We start from the raw sequence: 21916 nt of genomic DNA on the forward strand, positions 1-21916 counted from the left end.
AACAGCGGACCTGAATAACAAAGAGCGAGCGCGCTGCCGGGCATGCGCAGAGAAGCAGACGGAGAAGGGGGCGGGGACGCTGGCTCACAACCCCCTCCCTTGCTGCAGTTGCCGGGCATGCGCAGGCCGGGAGGGGGCTGGATCACTCCTCCCCCCGCTGCTGTTGTTGCCGGGCATGCGCAGACCGGGAGGGGGCTGGATCACTCCTTCCTCCCCTCCGCTGCTGTTGGGCGGCGCAGGCGCAGTGGCACTGTACCTGAGCTCGCCACGAGCGGTTCCTCTAACGGTTTGAGGCTCTCGACCGGAGGTTCGATGTTGGTCGCCCGGCGGCGATACTGAGGCGGCCCGGCGCTGCCGGGGACATATTTAACTGTCTGATCGAAGATACTGAAAGCGGCGGCCTTTTTTCTCTTCCCCTGACACCAGGTGCCGGCGGTGGGAGCAGTGATGTCGAGCCCGGCACTGCTGCCGGTGTCGAGCCGTCGGCTGGCGGCTCTGAGCCCGAGCTCGTCCGTCTCTTTTTACCCCCATCACAGAGCCACCCTGCGGCTGTCGGAGAAATTCATCCTGCTGCTCATCCTCAGCGCCTTCATCACCCTCTGCTTCGGGGCCATCTTCTTCCTGCCCGACTCTTCCAAGCATAGGCGCTTCGACCTGGGGCTGCAGGACGTGCTCATCCCGCATATCGAGCAGGGCAGGCCGGCGGGACGGGACGGCAGCGCCGGGCCACAAGGCGGCGGCGGAGTTATGGTACACGGAGGCGGGGAGGAGCATCAGCACCGACACAGGTACTGGGGCTGGGACAGGAGGCGAGGGCAGGGGGGCAGCAGCGACTGTCCCATCGTTAAAGGAAGCCGAGTTCCACTTTATCTTGAATTAGATTTGGTTTGAAAGCGGATTTGTTCCATTTACAGACTGAGTAATTGTTTTATTTTGTGCAGAGATCCAAAAAAGGGGGAAATTGCAGGTTTGGAGTGGGCAAAAGCAGAGGCTGGGAAGATTTTTTTCCCTTCATAAAAGTTGAAATGATTATATTATAAGTAAAAGGCAGCGCCGATTATTCAACTTGTCATCGAGCCAGTTAATACAGGCCTGATGATAGCATTAGAGAACCACCGCACACAGACGGTTGGACCCTTCAGGTCCTGTCCAGATTGTTGACAGCTGTCATCTATGGAAGAAATGTTTAGAATGACTTAGATCGGGAAGAGTGACCTAGTTTGCAAACTCGTCGAGAAAGGTTACGTTATCAAACCGGAGTTTCGCTCCTAATGAATACAATTTCCCGGGCTTGGGATATTGTTGCAGGGGAAGTAATCTTTACTTTTCCCTAGTAGTAGTTTGGGATTCACATCATGTAAACAAAACCTTTCAAAACTAGGTTGGAAGATGCCACATTGGCATAGGGTTAATATTTAATGTATTTAAGGGTAAGCTATATAAGCACAGGAGGGAGAAAGGAATAGAAGGATATGTTGATCGGGTGAGATGAAATAGAGGTAGGAGGCAGGTGGGGTGCATAATCACAAGCATACAACCGAATAGCCTGTTTCTGTGCTGTAAATTATCTATGTAATTGTGATAATTTTGTTTTTAATTTAATTTAACTTTGTAGCAAGAGGGTTCGAGTACAGGAACAAGGATGTCTTGCTGCAGTTGTACAGGGCCTTGGTGAGACCGCACCTTGAGTATTGTGTGCAGTTTTGGTCGCCTTATCTGAGGAAGGACATTCTTGCCATGGAAGGAGTGCAGCGAAGATGCACCAGGCTGATACCTGGGATGGCAGGAATGACGTATGAGGAGAGATTGTGTCGATTGGGCTTATACTCACTGGAGTTTAGAAGATTGAGAGGGGATCTCATCGAAACCGATAAAATTCTGTCAGGCCTGGACAGACTAGATGCAGGAAGGATGTTTCTGATGGCCGGGGAGTCCAGAACCAGGGGTCACAGTCTAAGGATAAGGGGTAAGCCATTTAGGACTGAAATGAGGAGGAATTTCTTCACCCAGAGAGTGGTGAACCTGTGGAATTCTCTGCCACAGAGGGCGGTGGAGGCCAGTTCATGAAATATATTCAAGAAGGAGTTGGATATATTTCTTAAGGCTAAAGGGATCAAGGGATATGGGGAGAAGGCAGGGACAGGGTACTGAATTTGGATGATCAGCCATGATCTCGTTGAATGGCGGAGCAGGCTCGAGGGGCCGAATGGCCTACTCCTGCTCCTATCTTCTATGTTTCTATGCAAAAGGGTTCAGTTATTAAAATCTGTACCCATTCCAACTGGTCACTTGTACTAAAATGTGCTGACTCCCACTTTTCTGGGGAGAAGCCAGAGTATGTTGTGGCGTTTAATTCTTAACTGGTCAGTTTCTCACGGGTTGCTGTAAGATTGAGATGTACTGACTTGAGACTTGTCTATTAGTATTCCAATAGAGTATCGCCAGGTTGTTTAATGCTACCAGTAATTGTCTGCTTTTAATATTTTGTTATATCTAAGTAATTAAAACCTATTCAATTGTTGAAAGCTTTGCAATGATGCTGTGAACCTTGATGTGTGTTTAGAGAAAGAAATGTTATAGAACTCATTTCCCTGTCGCAGTATTTCAGGCTTGGCAAATGTCAGTTTTAGGAGTGGGAATCATCACCACCTGATTTTAAACATAGCCTATTTTGACCTGTCATTCTTGAAAATAAATAGTTATAGGTTTAAAATGATTTGCAAGCTGTCACTCTTGTTGATCCTAAATGTCATTATTAACATTTTCCTCAAAGCTGACAATTTTGTGAGATGTCAAATATTGTTACAGTTGTCACTGGCTCCTTTGTACCACATTTTAAAGATTTATTTTATAGTTTTGCTTTAGTAATTGGGATATTTATTTTTGAGAATAACTATTCACAAGAAAATGTGATAATTTTACTGTTTTTCTATTTTGTTTCCATGTTTTTTTAATGTTTGATGCTTTATTATGACGCTGCTACTCTTACAAGGCCTTTTCCAAAATCAATCTTTGTATTAGCCTTTTTAATTTTTTGAGTGTATTAGTGAAAATTTTACTTTATAAAACCTTTGATTTCCTTCCGTGTTTTCTTCCTTTCATGGGGTATTCTGAGCTGCTGAGAGTAAAAGTCGGTAGTTCTCATTACTAGTGTTGCACTCGGAGGGGTAGTCATCAGCCATGAGTTGTGCGAAGGTGGCATAGTGAGGTCCTTCCTGTGGTTTATTTTGTCCTCTTCCTGTAGAAAGACATCTGGCCTTCCAGTCAGTACTTCTCTAAGCCACACTGCACAGGGAATTGCGTGGAATGTGAAAATAAATCTGTCTTCCCAGTCCATAACATTGTTTCTTATTGTTCCAATATGTAGTGCTATTCTTCATCATAATTAAAAATTTATGTAAGCAGTAGATTTCAACTCATTAATGTACAAAATTAATGAATCACTTCTATTAAGTTACTTTCGTAGTTCATTACTTGTAGCTGGTACATAACATTTGATGCGCTATCAATTACTCAAAAGACTGAGGTTAAGCGAGTAACTAACAGGCTTTTATTAACAAGAGAATGAAGGTGTGCCTCGAGTGGTCGACCAGTCCAGAATACAGAGGGACTGTGGAGCAGTCACCTTTATACCTGGACTCGTGGGAGGAGTCAGCCGAGGCATGTACAGACATGTACACAGTGGAATACAAACAGTGGTTTACCACAACATTATAGCACAAAAGGAGGCCATTCGCCTCACTGAGCCTGTGCTGGTGTTAGCTCTTCAATTGGAACTATCTATGCAATCCCATTTCTATACCCTTTCCCCATATCTCATTTTATTCTTTCTTTTCAAATACTTATCCAATTTTATTTTAAATGATATAGTCTGTGCCTCACTAGCCCTTTTTAGTGAATCGTTCCATGTTCTAGTAATCAGGTATAAAAAACATTTCTTTTAGTTTCGCCAGTCACTCTTGCAATAATCCTAAATATGTGGTCTCTTGTTAATAATTCACCAACAGTGGCAACAATCTTTCACTGTTTTACCTTCTCGATACCTTTCATAATCTAGAAAACCACTTTGATCCTCTTTTATAACCTTCTCTGTTCTGATGACAAAACTGAGACTTTCATTACTACTTCATAACTTTAAAAAAGACTTGCATTTATATGATGCCTTTCATGACTTCAGGTTGTCCCAAAGTGATTCAAAGTCACCTAATTACATTTTGAGGTGTAGTCACCGTTGGTGTTTGTAGGAAAATACAGCGGCAATTTGTGTACAGCAAGGTTCCACAAGCTGCCATGAGATGGATGACTGGTTGATCTGTTTTGATGGTGTTGGTTGAAGGATGAATGTTGACTGGAAGGACTCTTGCTTCAAAAAATTGAGATGGGAATTTTTTCGTGCCTATCTGCAAGCAGACATGTTATCTAAAAAACAGCACTCTGACCATCAGTACTGCAGTCAAGTGTCCGCCTAAATTACGTGCTCAAATCCTGTACTGTCCCTTGAGATCACAGTTTAGTGACTGAAAGATTAGAGTTTTACCACTGAGCTGAGCCAAGCCAAGCTAACTGTTATAATTTCTCATTCCTGGTATAATTCTAGTGAATATCCACTGTATACTTCCTATAGCCCTAAATTCCTTCCTATGTTGAGGTGCTCCGAACTGCACACGATACTACATCTCTGGTCTGATAAATGTCTTGCCCAAATTCAATATACAGGAAACTTTGTGCTATCCGGCACCGACGGGACTGAGCTGTTGCCGTCCCATCAAAACTGCTGGACAAACCAGCGCTAATGTTGAAACATACGGAGATTTTGAGCTCCGTATCTGGCAACAAACCCTGTTGCTTAGCAACAGCTTCTAAACAGTTGGCCGTACCTTGCAAGCGTCTCTGTAGCTTAGCAACAGCTTCAGTGAGACCTTGCAGAGCCTGACTGGTGAAAAAAAAGCAACAAAAAGAAAAAGAAAAATAACCTAACGAAACGACTCTTGATTTTTGCCAGTGGCTCGAGCATTCCGAACAGTTAACCTCCGGATAAACCAAAGTTTCCTGTAATTTCCTTTTATAACTTTTATATTCAGTGCCTTTTATCTATAAAATCCAGAATCCCTTTTGTGCTTCATTATAAGAACATAATAAATAGGAGCTGGAATAGGCCCTACTGCCCCTCTAGCCTGCTCCACCATTCAATAAGATCATGGCTGAATTTTTACACCAACTCCACTTTATCGCCCTATCCCCATATCCCTTGATTCCCTTAGTGCCCAAAAATCTATTGATCTCAGTCTTGAATATACTCAACGACTGAGCATCCACAGCCCTCTTAGTGAAGAAATTTCTCCTCAGCTCGGTCCTAAATAGCTGATCCTTTCATCCTGAGACTATGACCCCTAGTTCTAGACTCTCCAGCCAGGGGAAACAACCTCTCCGCATCTACCCTGTCGAGCTCTCAAGAAATTTATGCGTTTCAATGAGATCACCTCTCATTCTTCTAAACTCCAGAGAATATAGGCCCATTCTACTCCATCTCTCCTCGTAGGTCTGCCCTCTCATCCTAACAATCAATCTAGTGAACGAACCTTCGTTACACCCCCTCTAAGGCAACTTTATCCTTCCTTAGGTAAGGAGACCAAATTGTACACAGTACTCCGGGTGTGGGCTCAGCAAAGCCCTATATAATTGCAGCAAGACTGCAGTACTCTTATACTACAACCACCTTTAAATAAAGGCTAACATACCATTTGCCTTCCTAATTGCTTGCTGTACCTGCATGTTAACTTTCTGTGATTTATGTACAAGGACCCCCAAATCCCTCTGAATCCCAACATTTACTAGAGTCTCACCTTTTAAAACATATTCTGCTTTTCCATTCTTCCTACCAAAGTTGATAATTTCACACTTCCTCACATTATACTCCATCTGCCACATTCTTGCCCACTCACTTAACCAGTCTATATCCCTTTGCAGCCTCTAACTTTCCCATCTAGCTTTGTATCATCAGTAAACTTGGATACATTGCACTCAGTCCCCTCATCGAAGTCATTGATCTAAATTGTAAATAGCTGAGGCCCAAGCACTGATACTTGCGGCACTCCACAAGTTACAGCCTGCCATCCTGAAAATGACCTATTTATTCCTACTTTCTGTTTTCTGTCTGTTAACAAATCCTTAATCCATGCTAATATATTACCGCCAATCTCATGAGCCCTAATTTTGTGTAACAACCTATTGAGTGGCACCTTATCGAATGTCTTCTGAAAATCCAAATGCGCTACACCCACTGGCTGCCCCTTATCTACCCTACTAGTTACACCCTCAAACAAATCTAATAGATTTGTCAAACACAATTTCCCTTTCATAAAACTGTGTTGACTCTGCCTAATCATATTGTGATTTTCCAAGTGCCCTGTTGTAGATATTATGTCTTCTATATTTACACCCCAGATTTCACTCTTCCTCCACTGTTAATCTTGCTGTTTAGGGTGTACCGTCTTTCACTGCTGTTTCCCCCAAAATATACTTAACACCTCACCGCATTTGAATTGCATATGCCCATTTGCTAAACTGTCTGCCCTCCTGCATTCCAGCTCACAATTTGCCATGCCCCCTAATTTGGTATCAGCAACCTTTGATATCATTCCTCTTGTGTCTGTTCTAAATCATTTATATAAATGGAAAATGAGAGGCTCCAGCACAGTTCTTTTGCAATTGTTTAAACTCTTCTCACAATGAGTTTTAGTTTTTAGTTGGTTTGGTGTTGAATGGAATCACTTGCATTAAATAACCCTGCTAATGGGAGGAAAAGTAGGTCGTACTATTACTGTCCTGCAGAAGTACACCTTCAGCTGTTTGCAGAATGATAAAACAATATTGATAACAGCCATGTCTAAGTCTGCAACCTGGAACTGGCCACTCAGGAAATGTGCAGATTGCTGTTCGCAATGTTGAAGGGTTTGTTTTTCCTGTTTTCTCTCCATCGCTCCTGAAAATGGCTATATTGGGGTATGGAACTCTTGATATTTTTCAACAGTGATTATCTATAGGGTTTTTTTGGGATGGGGTGGCGAGGAATTCCAGCCCTCTTCTCACCCAATGTCCTCACATGCTTACTTTCCAGCTGGATAGCAGCGGCAACAGCTTATATATTTATATAATGCCTTTCAATCAACAAAATATGGTAGAGGATATGGAGCAGGGAGTACAGGAGAAATTTAGGGGAGGTGACAGAAAGCCTGGTTAAATAGCTAAGTTTTGAGGAGGTCTTCGAAGGTTGGGAGAGATAGCAAGTCAGAGGTTTAGAAACAAAATTCTGGACTTCAGAAGGATGGTGACTGAAGGCTTTACCATCAGTAGTGGGTGGAAGGAGAGGGATACAATTAATGGACCAGAGTCTGAATAGCGGAGCGTACGTGGTGGACAGGGGGGCTAGAGAAGATTTCTGGGGCTAGGATGTAGTGAGGCTATGATTGAATCTAAGGGTGAGAATCTGATGCCCTGGGAGGGTAGGGAGCCAGCAGACATTGGCAAGGACATGGGTACAGATGTGCAGGATAAAACGTTGACCACAAACTTCACCACTAATAGATTTATACCCATCGTAGTAATTTACATCTAAAAATCCATATTTATGATTACTTCTGATGCAGGACTGTTTCTACTAAAGTGTTTTAATTACAAATTGCAAGTAATATGTAAAATGAAGCATTAGCTCCTAAACCAAGGCATACATTATCACCTGTTTTTACAGTATTTACTTAAAATATCAAAATGTTGCACTTAAGAGTGTGTATTCTGGGAGCTTTCAAAAATGCAATAAATTGTCACAATGTTCAGTAGGAAATTGTATTAATTCTTTATTCAACATAAAATAGAGTATGCGTTTTGAATTTAAAATAAACATGAAAAGGGGTCAGATTGATTCATGAAAATTGTATTAATGGCAGAGCAAGCTGACTGGATTGAATGGTTTTTTCCCTCTAAATTCTTTAAGTTCTGAAAATGATCAGTCCTCAAAGGGCTGAATTACATTGATGTCTGCCCAAAGTGTAAAAGATAGATTTGTGCTGGATTTGTACCAATGTTGCCATTAGAACATGAGAATTGCATCTCAACTCTGAGGAGTGCAAGTCCCTATCCCTTTTCCTCCACTTGGCTCCCTGTGTTCAAAGATGTTCTAATCTATTCCTAAATTACCGTGGCGCTCTTTTCCCCCCCCCCCCACCCCACCCCACCCATCCCAGCAAATGTCTTTCCTTTTGCTCGGTGTCCATCAGTGCTTTGACATATTCATTTTTTAAGAAATTGTTGAGGTCTTAAATGAAGCTACATTTTCTCATTTTTCTGTTTTGTTATAAAATGCAGTTTGCTTTCCACTCTTGTGTTTTAAGCAACATTTTGAGCTATGTTTTAAGTGAATTTCATGCAGCTGACAGCAAATAAATATTAGTTTAGACCGGCATCATGATGTCAGCATGTAGACTTTGTGCTTTGACATTGCAAAGTGCTGTTTTTTTTTTTGAGAGAACAATGCACTTGGACTATCCCCTGTGACCTGGCTTTCAGGGCGAAAGAGCCTTCAGTGTACAATGTCATTGGTTCATCCTTTGCCGACAGGTTTATGGCTGTCTGTCATTGGGAGAGGGACTTGGTGTCCACTGCACTAACTCCAAGCCTCCAGTGAGTTTGTGTTCAAAGCCTTGGAGTGATGGTCAGAACAAGTCTGTTACATTGAGTGTTTCTTAAGTGAAAGAAGAAATAACTAAAGGCTATTTTGGTGGATTAATAAGTTTTAACCAGAGAAACCTAATCTATGTTTTAGGATCTGTAAATGCAGGATCGCCTATCCTGCATTACCCTTGAAAGGGTTTGTCTGCAGTGATTTATTTTTTGCTGTCAGGCTCTTAAGTTATACTTACCTGTTTTTGTTTTCTTTTAGGAACATTAGATCTGTTTCAGTTTTCTTTAACACTAGAACACAGTGCAAAATTCTGGATCAACAAACACATGGGATAAACGGGATACTTTAAAAGTTGAAGTATGGACTTTTTCCCCATAAATGAGAAATACTGAAGCATTCGTAAGTAATAGAGCCACAGGTGAATTGTGTAGATTCTACCTTGGATATAGGACAAATTCCATGCTGAATGTCTAAAATTCCAGCATTCTGGTAATGCTGCAGTGTAGTTTTATTATTGTCAGTGCATTTAGAGGCAGCTTTCATTTTTCTCCAGAGGAATTTGACTATGACATTGCCAATCCTATGAACAGTTACTGAAGATCAAAATTAGGCATGTTTTTGAGGGCCGTAAACATTAAAAACCCACTGGTACTGTTGGTTATCGCCCTGAACTTTAACGTGTCAGTTTGGGTTCAGGTCCAGTCCACAATGATGGGATTAAAATGTATTTTCTCTGTTGGTCTTAAAGGAAAATATTTTCCATTCTCTAACATGAAAATTCTTCTTCCTGAAGATAAACTAAATTGTGGTTTTGATGCCAATAATGGAGATGTATTCCCCACTTCAATTCTGCAGTTGTCAGTTTGCCAGGTAAAGAAGCTTTTTCCTGTTATTAGTAAGGCTGCAAAGTAGGCCTTGCTGAAGTACATGTTAAATTATAATTTTGCAACCACATTGCTAGAAATAGAATCTAGCTCTGACAAATAGTTAAAGGTATTTTTGAAGGTGTGCCTATTGCAGCTCTAAAGATTGGGGCAGTAGTCCCAGTCTCCTTGGGTGAACAAAGTTTTAAAAAGAACGATTGCCTCTGGTATAAATAGGAACAAAGTCTGTCCAGTAGGTTCGCCCTAATTGTTATCTTGTTTCTGAAATAGTTTCTGTCTTAATGGTGCAGAATTAAATATTTGTGTCCTGGCCTTTTTCATAGTTTTTCCAAGTACAAAATAATTGTGTTCACTGAAGTGTAGGTGGACTATTTATTTAAAAAAATCAGTTAGAATTTGACACTTGTGTTTCAGGTTTGTAATTTTATTTCTGAACCTTTACTTGGTATCATAAGAATTTAATAAGTCCATCTGTATAATTCAAAGTGAGAAAATAACATGCATCTGGTTCCAAGTCTAATTTTTTCCATGGGTTTACAGTTGTCTGCATGTCCTCTGGGAGCAGAGGGACTGTGGAGTAAAATCAATACAACTGTTTAGAATTACAACACTGATAACTAACTAACTTTAACTGTGTGGTGGATGGAAAATACATTTCTAAAATTCTGAAGATATTTGTGGGAGATATGAAGGAAGGGAATTTCGGATTTTTTATATTAGTTTCTGCCAATCATTGAAGCGGGAATTGAGACCAAAAAGCAGAAATCAGCACTGACTATATAAAATTTACAGTGATTGTAAATATAAACTCCAATATTAATCACATAGTAATAAGTCATATTATGTACCATAGTTACATTATATATGATTCAGTCTGAGAGTGTGCATATTGCAATCTAAATTTTTCTAATTAAAGATAAGCTTCTGATCATCCTACCGATGGAAAACAATTAACTACTCTGATTTACAACAGTGTATAATATTGAAACATTAGAACAGGCAATTTGTTTTGCCTTGTAAAAGATACCCAGAAATACATTCATGGATGTTGTTAGTTAATCGTACCATTGCTCTGTGTATTCTGCCCAGTTCTCAGTGTTACAGAATGTGCATTGTAGCAGCAAATAATCAATGTTCAAAGTGTTACAACATTTTGTTGCTTGCAAAGGATATTTATAACAAAATATTGAATAATTTCATAGAAAGTAGAACATTTTCCAATCTATTTGTTTCCTCCAGGGAGTAGATGAGATTATCTATTGCTAACTAGTAGCCAGTGTTTGCCATTGATCCCCCTGTGAGTTGGTGGTTGAACAGACAAAGAAAAGATAGTTAAATTTTGGAGGCATGCCAAAATTTCTCATATTCCTGCCACTGAGAGAAAAACAATGGCCTGGATTTTACGGTTAGCGGTGAACGAACGGCGCTAGTCGTTCGTTATACTTATGCTTGCTCACAGACATTTTATGGGCTTTTGCACTGGAAGTTGCGGTAATTAGAAATCCAAAACAGCATGGCACCCTCCACAGGGGATCTGGGACCTGTGAACAGGGCAAGCAATGCTGTGTCTCCTTAACCATATCAAATTGAAGAATCCTTACTGAGACACAGGGCTGGATTTTCATTCAGGGGACGTGATGGAGGCGGGACTACAACTTTCGGGGTTGTTGTCCCGCCTCCATCGAGATGTGGCCAATCCACGCGATTTTAACTTGATTGACCTTGTTGAGCCCGCCCAGCGGGCTCAGCAGGCCAATTAAGGGCCACCCGGCAACAGGTGACGTCACAAACTGAAATTTCATGTCAAGAGGGTTTGACAGATGAAATATCAGTGTTTGAAAGCTCTTTTTGAAGCTGTCAAACACTGACAGTCTTACTTCTAACATGAGTCCTTCTCCAGAGACTCGGTTAGAAATCTCTCCTGCACAGAAAGCTGAAGGCTGTCACTTTTGACAGTTCGCAGCCATTCTGCTTTCTGTACCGGTGAGATGAGGGACTCCCGGAACCTAAAGGAAGGAAAGGTAATTTAAACTTCTTTAAACACTTTAGACACACCAAACACACTTACCTTTGCACTCATGCACACATCATTCACCTGAACACCGACATCTTGACCCCTCCAAGTCCTTCAACCCGACGGCCCGCCTCCTCTAACTTGGCGTGGTTTGGAGCCGTCGGGAATCCCACACTTCAACCGTAAATAGGGATTAGGCTAAAAACTGTCTGTTAACTACCTGTTAACAGGCAGTTAACTGGCACTAATCCCCTTCCCGCCTCGGGGAGGCGGGCCCCAATACGGGGTGTGTACCCGCCTCCTTTGAAACTGGCATGGAGGCGGGTTAGGGGTGGGATGGTGTCGGGACCCCCTGATTTCGGGATTTTAACCGCCTCCCACCTCCACGGCCCAATGAAAATCCTGCCCACAGTGTCTGAACCAGGAAGTGTAAGTTAGAATATTTAATTCATTGCCAAATCATGTACAGAAAGCAAAATAAAGAGATGGAAAGTAAGGTGGGATTAAGAGAGATATAAAAGAGACAAAGAAAAAGTAAAACAAAAATTATTTAAATTTAATTTAAAAAAATCTCCACCAATAATTACAATCTAAAGGAATGAGACTTCATACTTGTAAAAGTTAATTTTCAGTGCCAGAGAGGCTGTTTTGCATTAATTAAGACTTCTCACACCATTAAAAATTCACTTAGACTGGAATGGACAAGCCCTAACTTTTTCTGGTGTGTTTAGTGAGTATCTATCACGTAAGTACCCAAATTCACGCTGCTGCAATGTCAAGGCTCTCGGCGAGATACCAGTATAGCACAGCTTCTGGAGGAGCAGGGCAATTCGGACAGCAACTTCCTGATTTCTGCGTTTAACTGCGTATGTGCGGTCGCCGGAAGTTGCTGTTCGATTTACTCTTTAATAACAGTGAGCGCTGATAGCCTCAGTTTACTTCTACTGCAAAATCCGGGCCATTGGTTTTACATTTGTATTTTGATTCTGCTGATATGTAAGGTGGGATTGAACTACAAGTTCTGTGCTTCCACTTAGACTGACTAGTATAAATGGAGATTTTTTTCAAGAATTTATTGGATCTGATAAAGAACCAAAATGAGCTCTTTCCCCAAGAAGCTGTTGAGGCGAGGTCAATGGAAAATTGGCAAGTAGATGGAGTTAAGATACAGATCAGCCATGGTTTAATTGATTGGTGGAACAAACTCGAGGGGCTGAATGGCCTGCTATTCTACATTCCTAAAAGGTGAATCCAGTAAATAAAAGTTGTTATTCATGGAATGTATGCAAGATATTTTTCTAGATCAGTATGTTGAGGAATCAACTAGGGAACAGGCTATTTTAGATCTAGTATTGTGCAATGAGAAAGGGTTAATTAATAACCTTGTAGTAAAAGGGCCTTTAGGAAAGAGTGACTATAATATGATAGAATTTTATATTGAGTTTGAAAGTGATTCAGTTAAATCCGAAACTAGGGTCTTGAATCTAAACAAAGCAAACTACGTAGGTATGAGGGGCGAGTTGGCTGCGGTGGATTGGGAAACTACATTAAAAGGTAGACAAGCAATGGTTAGCATTTAAAGAATTAATACATAATTTACAACAAATATACATTCTTTAAGGCACAAAAACCCCACAGGAAAAGTGGTCCAACCGTGGCTGACAAGAGAAGTTAAAGATAGTATTAGATCAAAGGAAGAGGCTTATAATGTCACCAAAAAGAGTAGTAAGTCTGAGGATTGGGAGGATTTTAGAATTCAGCAAAGAAGGACCAAGAAATTGATAAAGAAAGGGAAAATAGAATATGAGAGTAAACTAGCGAGAGACATAAAAACAGACTCTGTAAAAGCTTCTATAGGTATGTAAAAAGGAAAAGATTAGCAAAAGTAAATGTGGGTTCCTTACAGGTTGAGATAGGAGAAATTATAAAGGGGAATAAGGAAATAGCAGAGAAATTAAACAAATACTTTGTGTCTGTCTTCACGGAAGAAGGCGCAAAAAATTTCCCAGAAATAGTGGAGAACCAAGGCTCTTGTGAGAATGAGAAACTGAAAGAAATTGGTAGTAGTAAAAAAAAAAGTACTATCAAATCAAAATCAAATCAACTTTTATTGTCATTGTTAGTGCACAAGTGCAGTACAACGAAATGTAGGCTTGCGGCTCCCGAGAGTGTACATTTAGATTAAGACATTTAAACATTCAACATACATTTGGCTTGTAGTATATTAACATATAAACAAAACCATAATAAAGTGCATTGGCAGATGTGCAGGCTTTAGAGTTTTTGTGGAGTTCAGTAGGATGACAGCCCTGGGAAAGAAGCTGTTCCTGAATCTGGTCGTACGGGTGCGAATGCATCTGTAGCGTCTCCCAGATGGCAGGAGGGCGAACAGACTGTGGCTGGGGTGGGTAGGGTCTTTGATGATGGACCGTGACCTCCGTAGACAGCGTTTCTGGTATATGTGCTCTATGGTCGGTAGCCGGGTGCCGGTAATGCGTTGGGCAGTTTTGACTACCCGCTGCAGGGCTTTCCGGTCATAGTAGCTACAGCTGCCATACCATACTGTGATACAGTTTGTCAGGATGCTCTCTATTGTGCAACGGTAAAAGTTAGAGAGGATCAGGGGTGACAGGTTACATCCCTTCAGCCTCCTTAAGAAATATAGGCGCTGCTGGGCCTTCTTCACCAGAGAGGAGGTATTGAGGGACCATGATGTGGTGTGGACTCCGAGGAACTTAAAGCTGTCCACCCTTTCCACCACAGCCCCATTGATGTGGATGGGGGTGTGACTTCCGCCTTTAGACTTCCTGAAGTCCACAATGATTTCTTTGGTTTTCTTGATGTTAAGGGCCAGGTTGTTATCGGCGCACCACTGCACGAGATGCTGGACCTCCTCCCTGTAGAGAAATTAATGGGACTGAAAGCTGATAAATCCCCAAGACCTGATGGCCTACATCCTAGGGTTTTGAAAGAGGTGGCTATAGCGATAGTGGATGCATTGGTTGTCATTTTCCAAAATTCCATAGATTCTGGAACGGTTGCTACGGATTGGAAGGAAGCAAATGTAACCCCACTATTTAAGAAAGGAGGGAGAGAGAAAACGGGGAACTACAGACCAGTTAGCCTGACATCAGTAGTAGGGAAAATGCTAGAATATATTATTAAGGACGTGGTAACAAGGCACTTAGAAAATCATAATAGGATTGGGCAGAGTCAACACGGATTTATGAAAGGGAAATCGTGTTGGATGAATCTGTTGGAGTTTGTTGAGGTTGTAACTAGCAGAATAGATGAGGGGGAACCAGTGGATGTGGTGTATTTGGATTTTCAGAAGGCATTCGATAAGGTGCAGAAAACAGTAGGAATAAATGGGTCATTTTTGGGTTGGCAGGCTGTAACCAGTGGGGTACTGCATGGATCAGTGCTTGGGCCTCAGCTATTCACAATCTACATCAATGATTTGGATGAGGGGACCAAATGTAATATATCCAAGTTTGCTGGTATTACAAAGCTGGGTGGAATGTAAGTTGTGAGGATGATGCAAGGGGGCTTCAAGTGCATCTAAATAGGTTAAGTGAGTGGGCAAGAACATGGCAAATGGAATATAATGTGGAGAAATGTGAAGTTAATCCACTTTGGTAGGAAAAATCGAAAAGCAGAGTATTTTTTAAATGGTGTGAGATTGGGAAATGTTGGTGTTCAGTGAGACATGGGTGTCCTTGTACACGAATCAGTGAAAGTTAACATGCAGGTAAAGCAAGCAATTAGGAAAGCAAATGGTATGTTGGCCTTTATTATAAGAGGATTTGAGTATAAGAGTAAAGATGTCTTACTGCAATTATATAGGGCCCTGGTGAGACCACGCCTGGAGTATTGTATACAGTTTTGGTGGTCTCACCTAAGGAAGGATATACTTGCCATAGGGGAAGTGCAACGAAGATTCACCAGACTGGTTTGTGGGATGGGTGGATTGTCCTATGAGGGGAGATTGAGTAGACTAGGCCTATATTCTCTAGAGTTTAGAAGAATGAGAGGTGATCTTATTGAAACATACAAAATTCTTACAGGGCTTGACTGGGTAGATGCAGGGAGGATGTTTCCCCTAGCTGGGGAGTCTCAGAATAAGGGGTTGACCATTTAGGACTGAGATGATGAGAAATTTCTTCACTCAGAGGGGGTGAATCTTTGGAATTCACTACCCCAGAGGGCTGTGGAGGCTCAGTCGTTGAGTACATTCAAGACAAAGATCGCTAGATTTTTGAATATTAAGGGAATCGAGGGATATGGGGATAGTGCAGGAAAGTGGAGATGAGATAGAAGATCAGCCATGACCTTATTGAATGGCGGAGCAGGCTCGAAGGTCCAAATGGCCTACTCCTGCTCCTAGTTCTTATGTTCTTATGTAATACTTGGGTCCATCCATGAGAGAAATATCGAGTCTCCGACGTGTATTCTCTATCTCACTTGTGTGGAGAAAAGAATTTGTGTTTCCATAAATATTGCATCACAGTATTAAGACATCTTCAATTGATGTAAATCAACAATTGAATATCTAGCAGACAAACATACTCTCACTCATTAAGTGAGCATAACTCACTAGGTTCTTAATCTGTTTCTATTAAACAGTGCTAGTTCCGGGTAATCTATTATAGATTAAGTTGTAAAATTGTAGCCATTATATCATAGAAACATAGAAGATAGGAGCAGGAGTAGGCCATTCGGCCCCTCGAGCCTGCTCTGCCATTCAATGAGATCATGGTTGATCATCCAAATTCAGTACCCTGTTCCTGCCTTCTCCCCATATCCCTTGATCCCTTTAACCTTAAGAAATATATCCAACTCCTTCTTGAATATATTAAATGAACTGGCCTCTACTACCTTCTGTGGTAGAGAATTCCACAGGTTCACCACTCTCTGGGTGAAGAAATTCCTCCTCATCTCAGTCCTAAATGGCTTACCCCTTATCCTTAGACTATGACCCCTGGTTCTGGACTCCCCGGCCATCGGAAACATCCTACCTGCATCTAGTCTGTCCAGGCCTGACAGAATTTTATAGGTTTCAATGAGATCCCCTCTCAATCTTCTGAATTCCAGTGAGTATAAGCCCAATTGACACAATCTCTCCTCATACGTCATTCCTGCCATCCCAGGTATCAGCCTGGTGAATCTTCGCTGCACTCCTTCCATGGCAAGAACGTCCTTCCTCAGATAAGGCGACCAAAACTGCACACAATACTCAAGGTGCGGTCTCACCAAGACCCTGTCCAACTGCAGCAAGACATCCTTGTTCCTGTACTCGAACCCTCTTGCTACGAAGGCCAACATACCATTTGCCTTCTTAACCGCCTGCTGCACCTGCATGCTTACCTTCAGCGACTGGTGCACAAGAACACCCAGGTCTCTTTGCACTTCCCCTTCTCCCAATCTATTGCCATTCAAATAATAATCTGCCTTCCTGTTTTTGCCACCAAAGTGGATAACCTCACATTTATCCACGTTATATTGCATTTGCCATGCTTCTGCCCAATCACCCAACCTGTCCAAATCGTACTGGAGTTTCACGACATCCTCCTCACAGCATACCCTCCCACCCAGCTTTGTGTTATCTGCAAATTTGGAGATATTACATCCAATTCCCTCGTCCAGATCATTAATATATATTGTGAACAGCTGGGGTCCTAGGACCGATCCTTGCGGTACCCCACTAGTCACTGCCTGCCACTCGGAAAACGACCCGTTTATTCCAACTCTTTGCTTTCTATCCGCCAACCAGTTCTCTAGCCAAGTCAATACCTTGCCCCCAATCCCATGTGCCGTAATTTTGCACGCTAATCTCTTATGCGGGACCTTATCGAAAGCCTTCTGAAAGTCCAAATACACCACATCCACTGGTTCTCCCTTATCTATTTTACCAGTTACATCCTCAAAAATTTCCAGTAGATTAGTCAAGCACGCTTTACCTTTTGTAAATCCATGTTGACTTTGTCCGATCCTGTCACTGCTTTCCAAGTGCTCTGCTATTACATCTTTTATAATGGACTCTAGCATTTTCCCCACTACCGATGTCAGGCTTACCGGTCTATAATTCCCCGCTTTTTCTCTACCACCTTTTTTGAATAGTGGGGTAACATTAGCTATCCTCCAATCCATGGGTACTGTTCCAGAGTCTATCGAGTTCTGGAAGATGACCAGCAATGCATCCACTATTTCTAGGGCCACTTCCTTAAGTACCCTAGGATGTAGATTATCAGGCCCTGGGGATTTATCGGCCTTCAGTCCCATCAATTTTCCTAACGCCATTTCCCTATAAATACTGATTTCTTTCAGTTCCACTCTTTCATCAGACCGTATGTTCCCGGCATCTCTGGGAGGTTATTTGTGTCCTCCTTTGTGAAGACAGAACCAAAATATGTATTTAGTTGGTCTGCCATTTCTTTGTTCCCCATTATAAATTCTCCTGATTCTGACTGCAAGGGACCTACGCTCGACTTCACCAATCTTTTTCTCTTCACATATCTGTAGAAGCTTTTACAGTCAGTTTTTATGTTCCCTGCAAGCTTACTCTCATACTCTATTTTCCCCTTCTTAATTAATCCCTTTGTCCTCCTTTGTTGAATCCTAAACTGCTCCCAATCCTCAGGATTATTGCTTTTTCTGGCCAATTTATATGTCCTCTCCTTGGATCTTATGCTATCCCTAATTTCCCTTGTTAGCCATGGTTGAGTCACCTTTTTTGTTTTATTTTTATGCCAAACTGGGATGAACAAATTCTGTAGTTCATCCATTCGGTCTTTGAATGTTTACCATTGCCTATCCACCGTCAACCCTTTGAGCGCCATTCCCCAATCAATCTTACCCAACTTGCGCCTCAGACCATCGTAGTTTCCTTTATTTAAATTTAGGACCCTAGCCTGAGTCAACTACTTCATTCTCCATCTTAATGAAGAATTCGATCATATTGTGATCGCTCCGACCCAAGGGGGCTCGTACAACAAGATTGCTAATTAATCCTTTCTCGTTACATAATACCCAGTCTAAGATGGCCTGATCTCTGGTTGGTTCCTCGACATATTGGTCCAGGAAACCATCCCGTAAACACTCCAGGAATTCCTCCTCCACAGTATTGTTACTCATTTGGTTAGCCCAATCTATATGTAGATTAAAGTCACCCATGATGACTGCTGTGCCCTTATTGCACGCTTCTTTAATTTCCCTTTTAATGCCATCCCCAACCTCCGCCTTACTGTTTGGAGGTCTATATACCACTCCCACTAACGTTTTCTGCCCCTTAGTATTTCTTAATTCTACCCATACAGATTCCACATCATCAGGGCTAATATCCTTCCTTACAATTGTGTTAATCCCTTCTTTAACCAGTAATGCTACCCCACCTCCCTTTCCTTTTTGCCTATCTTTCCTGAATATCGAATACCCCTAAATCATATTCATTTACCTCTATTTGTGCAGCCAATTCATCCAACTTATTACGAATGCTCCTTGCATTAAGACACAAAGCCTTCAGGCTTGTTTTTTTAATGCTCTTAGACCTATTAGAATTATTATTTACTGTGGCCACGTTTGATTTAAACCGTTGATTTCTCTGACTTCCACTTTTGTTTTTCTCCTTCCTATCTTTTGCTTTTATCCTTGTTTCCCTTTCCTCTGTCTCCCTGCTCAGGTTCCCAACCCCCTGCCATTTTAGTTTAAACCCTTCCCCAGAGCACTAGCACCCCCTAGGACATCGGTTCCAGCCCTGCCCAGGTGCAAACCGTCCGGTTTGAACTGGTCCCACCTCCCCCAGAACCGGTTCCAATGTCCCAGGAACTTGAATCCCTCCCCCCCCCCCCCCCCCCCCGCACCATTCCTCTAGCCACGTATTCATATGAAATATCCTTCTATTTCTACTCTGACTAGCACGTGGCACTGGTAGCAATCCTGAGATTACTACCTTTGAGGTCCTATTTTTAAATTTACCTCCTAACTCCCTATATTCCGCTTTTAGGACCTCATCCCGTTTTTTACCTATATCGTTGGTGCCTATGTGCACCACGACAACTGGCTGTTCACCCTCCCCTTCCAAAATGTTCTGCAGCTGCTCTGAGACATCCTTGACCCTTGCACCAGGGAGGCAACACACCATCCTGGAGTCTCGTTTGCGGCCGCAGAAATGCGTATCTATTCCCCTTACAATAGAATCCCCTATTACTATAGCTCTCCCGCTCTTTTTCCTCCCGTCTTGTGCAGCAGAGCCACCCCTGGTGCCAGGAAGTTGGCTGCTGCTGCCTTCCTCTGATAAGCCATCCCCCCCCATCAGTATCCAAAGCGGTATATCTGTTTGAGAGGGGGATGTCCACAGAGGACCCCTGCACTACCTGCCTGCGCCTACTACTCTGTCTGTTGGTCACCCCTTCCCTTTCTGCCTGTCCAACCTTTGCCTGCGGTGTGACCAACCGCTCCAACGTGTTATCCACGAATTCCTCAGCATCGCGAATGGTCCAGTATGAATCCAATCGCAGCTCCAGCGCCGCAATGCGGTCTGCCAGTAGCTGCAGCTGGACCCACTTCCCGCACACATGGTTGTCAGGGACACAGGAAGTGTCCCTGAGTTCCCACATAGCGCAGGAGGTGCATGCCATGAGGCCGAGCTCTCCTGCCATGACTTACCCTTTAACTAATTGAAATTAAATTAAATCAAATCAATCCCACTAATTACACTACAGTTAAATGATATACTTAAGGGGCCTGGTTTACCAACAGTCCCCGCTACACCACAGAGACCTTAAACTATAAACCACAGAGGTAAAGTTTAAAAAGAGAGAAATACTCACCAACCAATCACTTACCTGCTTCTTGGTGACGTCACACGTTGATTACTTTTTACTTCCCTCCCTCTGAGCTCGGAGACTGGTACGCCTCTCGAGCCTCGCTGCCGCTTTTATTTACTTTACCTCTGGTATCAATAATTGAAGGGAAGATTCTGCTGCTGATGTTACTCGTAACAATCACAGCCAGCATAAAATATTTTCAAGCCAACAGGTCAAAATTAGGTGAGAACTAGACGGGACTACCACCTGGGGAATTGTGCCCCAGTATGGGAGTTGATGTCTTCAAATTACAAACTTAGATTACAGGAGAGGAAGGAGAAAATTGGGACGGAAAAATCTGTACAAATTGTGTCCATTTAAATTTTTTTAAATGATTTACGATGGCTATATTACCTCATGGTTAAGTGATAAATTTCTTGAGCTTCACTTGTAAGCGCTTTTTACAAAACCTTTGTTGTAAGCATTGAGAATTTGTGTTTCCTGAACTTTACTTGGGAATTATGTTTTGGCCCATTGTCGTGGGATTTTCACTGTTGTGAAACAGTTCTTATTCTTGGATTATTGTATAATATTTGTGTGGAGATATAAATTTAAATCTATTTCTACCAATTCAACAGTACAGAGCATATTCAGCTAACAAGTTACAAAAATACAGATTAAAATGATTTCAACAGGAAACATAATGCAGGTATTAGTAATGTATTATGTTGGTATCAGTGAGATATGCTATCTCAGTACTGTATTGCATTATCGATATATATAAATCGGTACGTCTGTCATTCTGTCTGTCATTCTGTCTGTCATTCTGTCTGTCATTCTGTCTGTCATTCTGTCTGTCATTCTGTCTGTCATTCTGTCTGTCATTCTGTCTGTCATTCTGTCTGTCATTCTGTCTGTCAGTCTGTCTGTCAGTCTGTCTGTCAGTCTGTCTGTCAGTCTGTCTGTCAGTCTGTCTGTCAGTCTGTCTGTCAGTCTGTCTGTCTGTCTGTCTGTCATCGCCTGTGCGTCTGGCGGGCTATGCGCTCAAAAGTTACAGGGCGTACCTACGCGCGCGTTACCTCCAAAGAAAGCTTACGCTCCCGAGACGGTTTTAAGCGTATTTACGTTTCGGCCGGGCTAAAATCGCGCCTGCGGTATTCCAAAAACCTTCAACATTCCGCTCATTAGCATCTCATTATCCGCTCATTAGCGACAGAGTGACCTCGAGGTCGACCAATCGTACGGCGGCTTGCTGCCGCGTGCGGCCAGGCCCTCCTACGGTCGAGTGACGGGACGATAGACCAATCCTACGCTTTGGTGACCTGACGGTCGACCAATCGGTGCGTGTGTGGGCGGGCCTTATCGTTCTGAACCGAGGTGAGTCGCCGCCATCTTGCTTCCATTCTTTTTCCTGCTTTCTGCGTCTTTCTTTTCAAATATACATTTCCAGCAAAATAAAATTCAATTTATTAAATTCTTTTAAAATAAATCACTCATTTGTAAATATTTTATCTAACCTGAACATTCTTTTTCCTAC

The 21916-nt window shown here is 42.3% G+C and overlaps 1 protein-coding gene across 2 annotated transcripts in view; it reads left to right on the forward strand.

Annotated features, from left to right (window-relative positions):
• Positions 1–268: 268 nt before the first annotated feature.
• The window catches only part of man1a2 (mannosidase, alpha, class 1A, member 2), a 151675-nt gene continuing 130027 nt past the window's right edge, over positions 269–21916 (forward strand). Inside the window, exon 1 of one of the 2 annotated variants that reach the window (XM_086006775.1) lies at positions 269–788. In XM_086006775.1, the coding sequence (XP_085862901.1) occupies positions 448–788 (341 nt within the window). In that variant the 5' untranslated portion in view covers positions 269–447. Of the gene's footprint in view, positions 789–8905; positions 9077–21916 lie in introns of those variants that run through there. The other variant, XM_086006778.1, reaches the window with a different exon arrangement.

Source organism: Somniosus microcephalus, chromosome 14, assembly GCF_052327205.1.
Source record: "Somniosus microcephalus isolate GS21.2 chromosome 14, FLI_Smic_1.0, whole genome shotgun sequence".
NCBI classification, from domain to species: domain Eukaryota; kingdom Metazoa; phylum Chordata; class Chondrichthyes; order Squaliformes; family Somniosidae; genus Somniosus; species Somniosus microcephalus.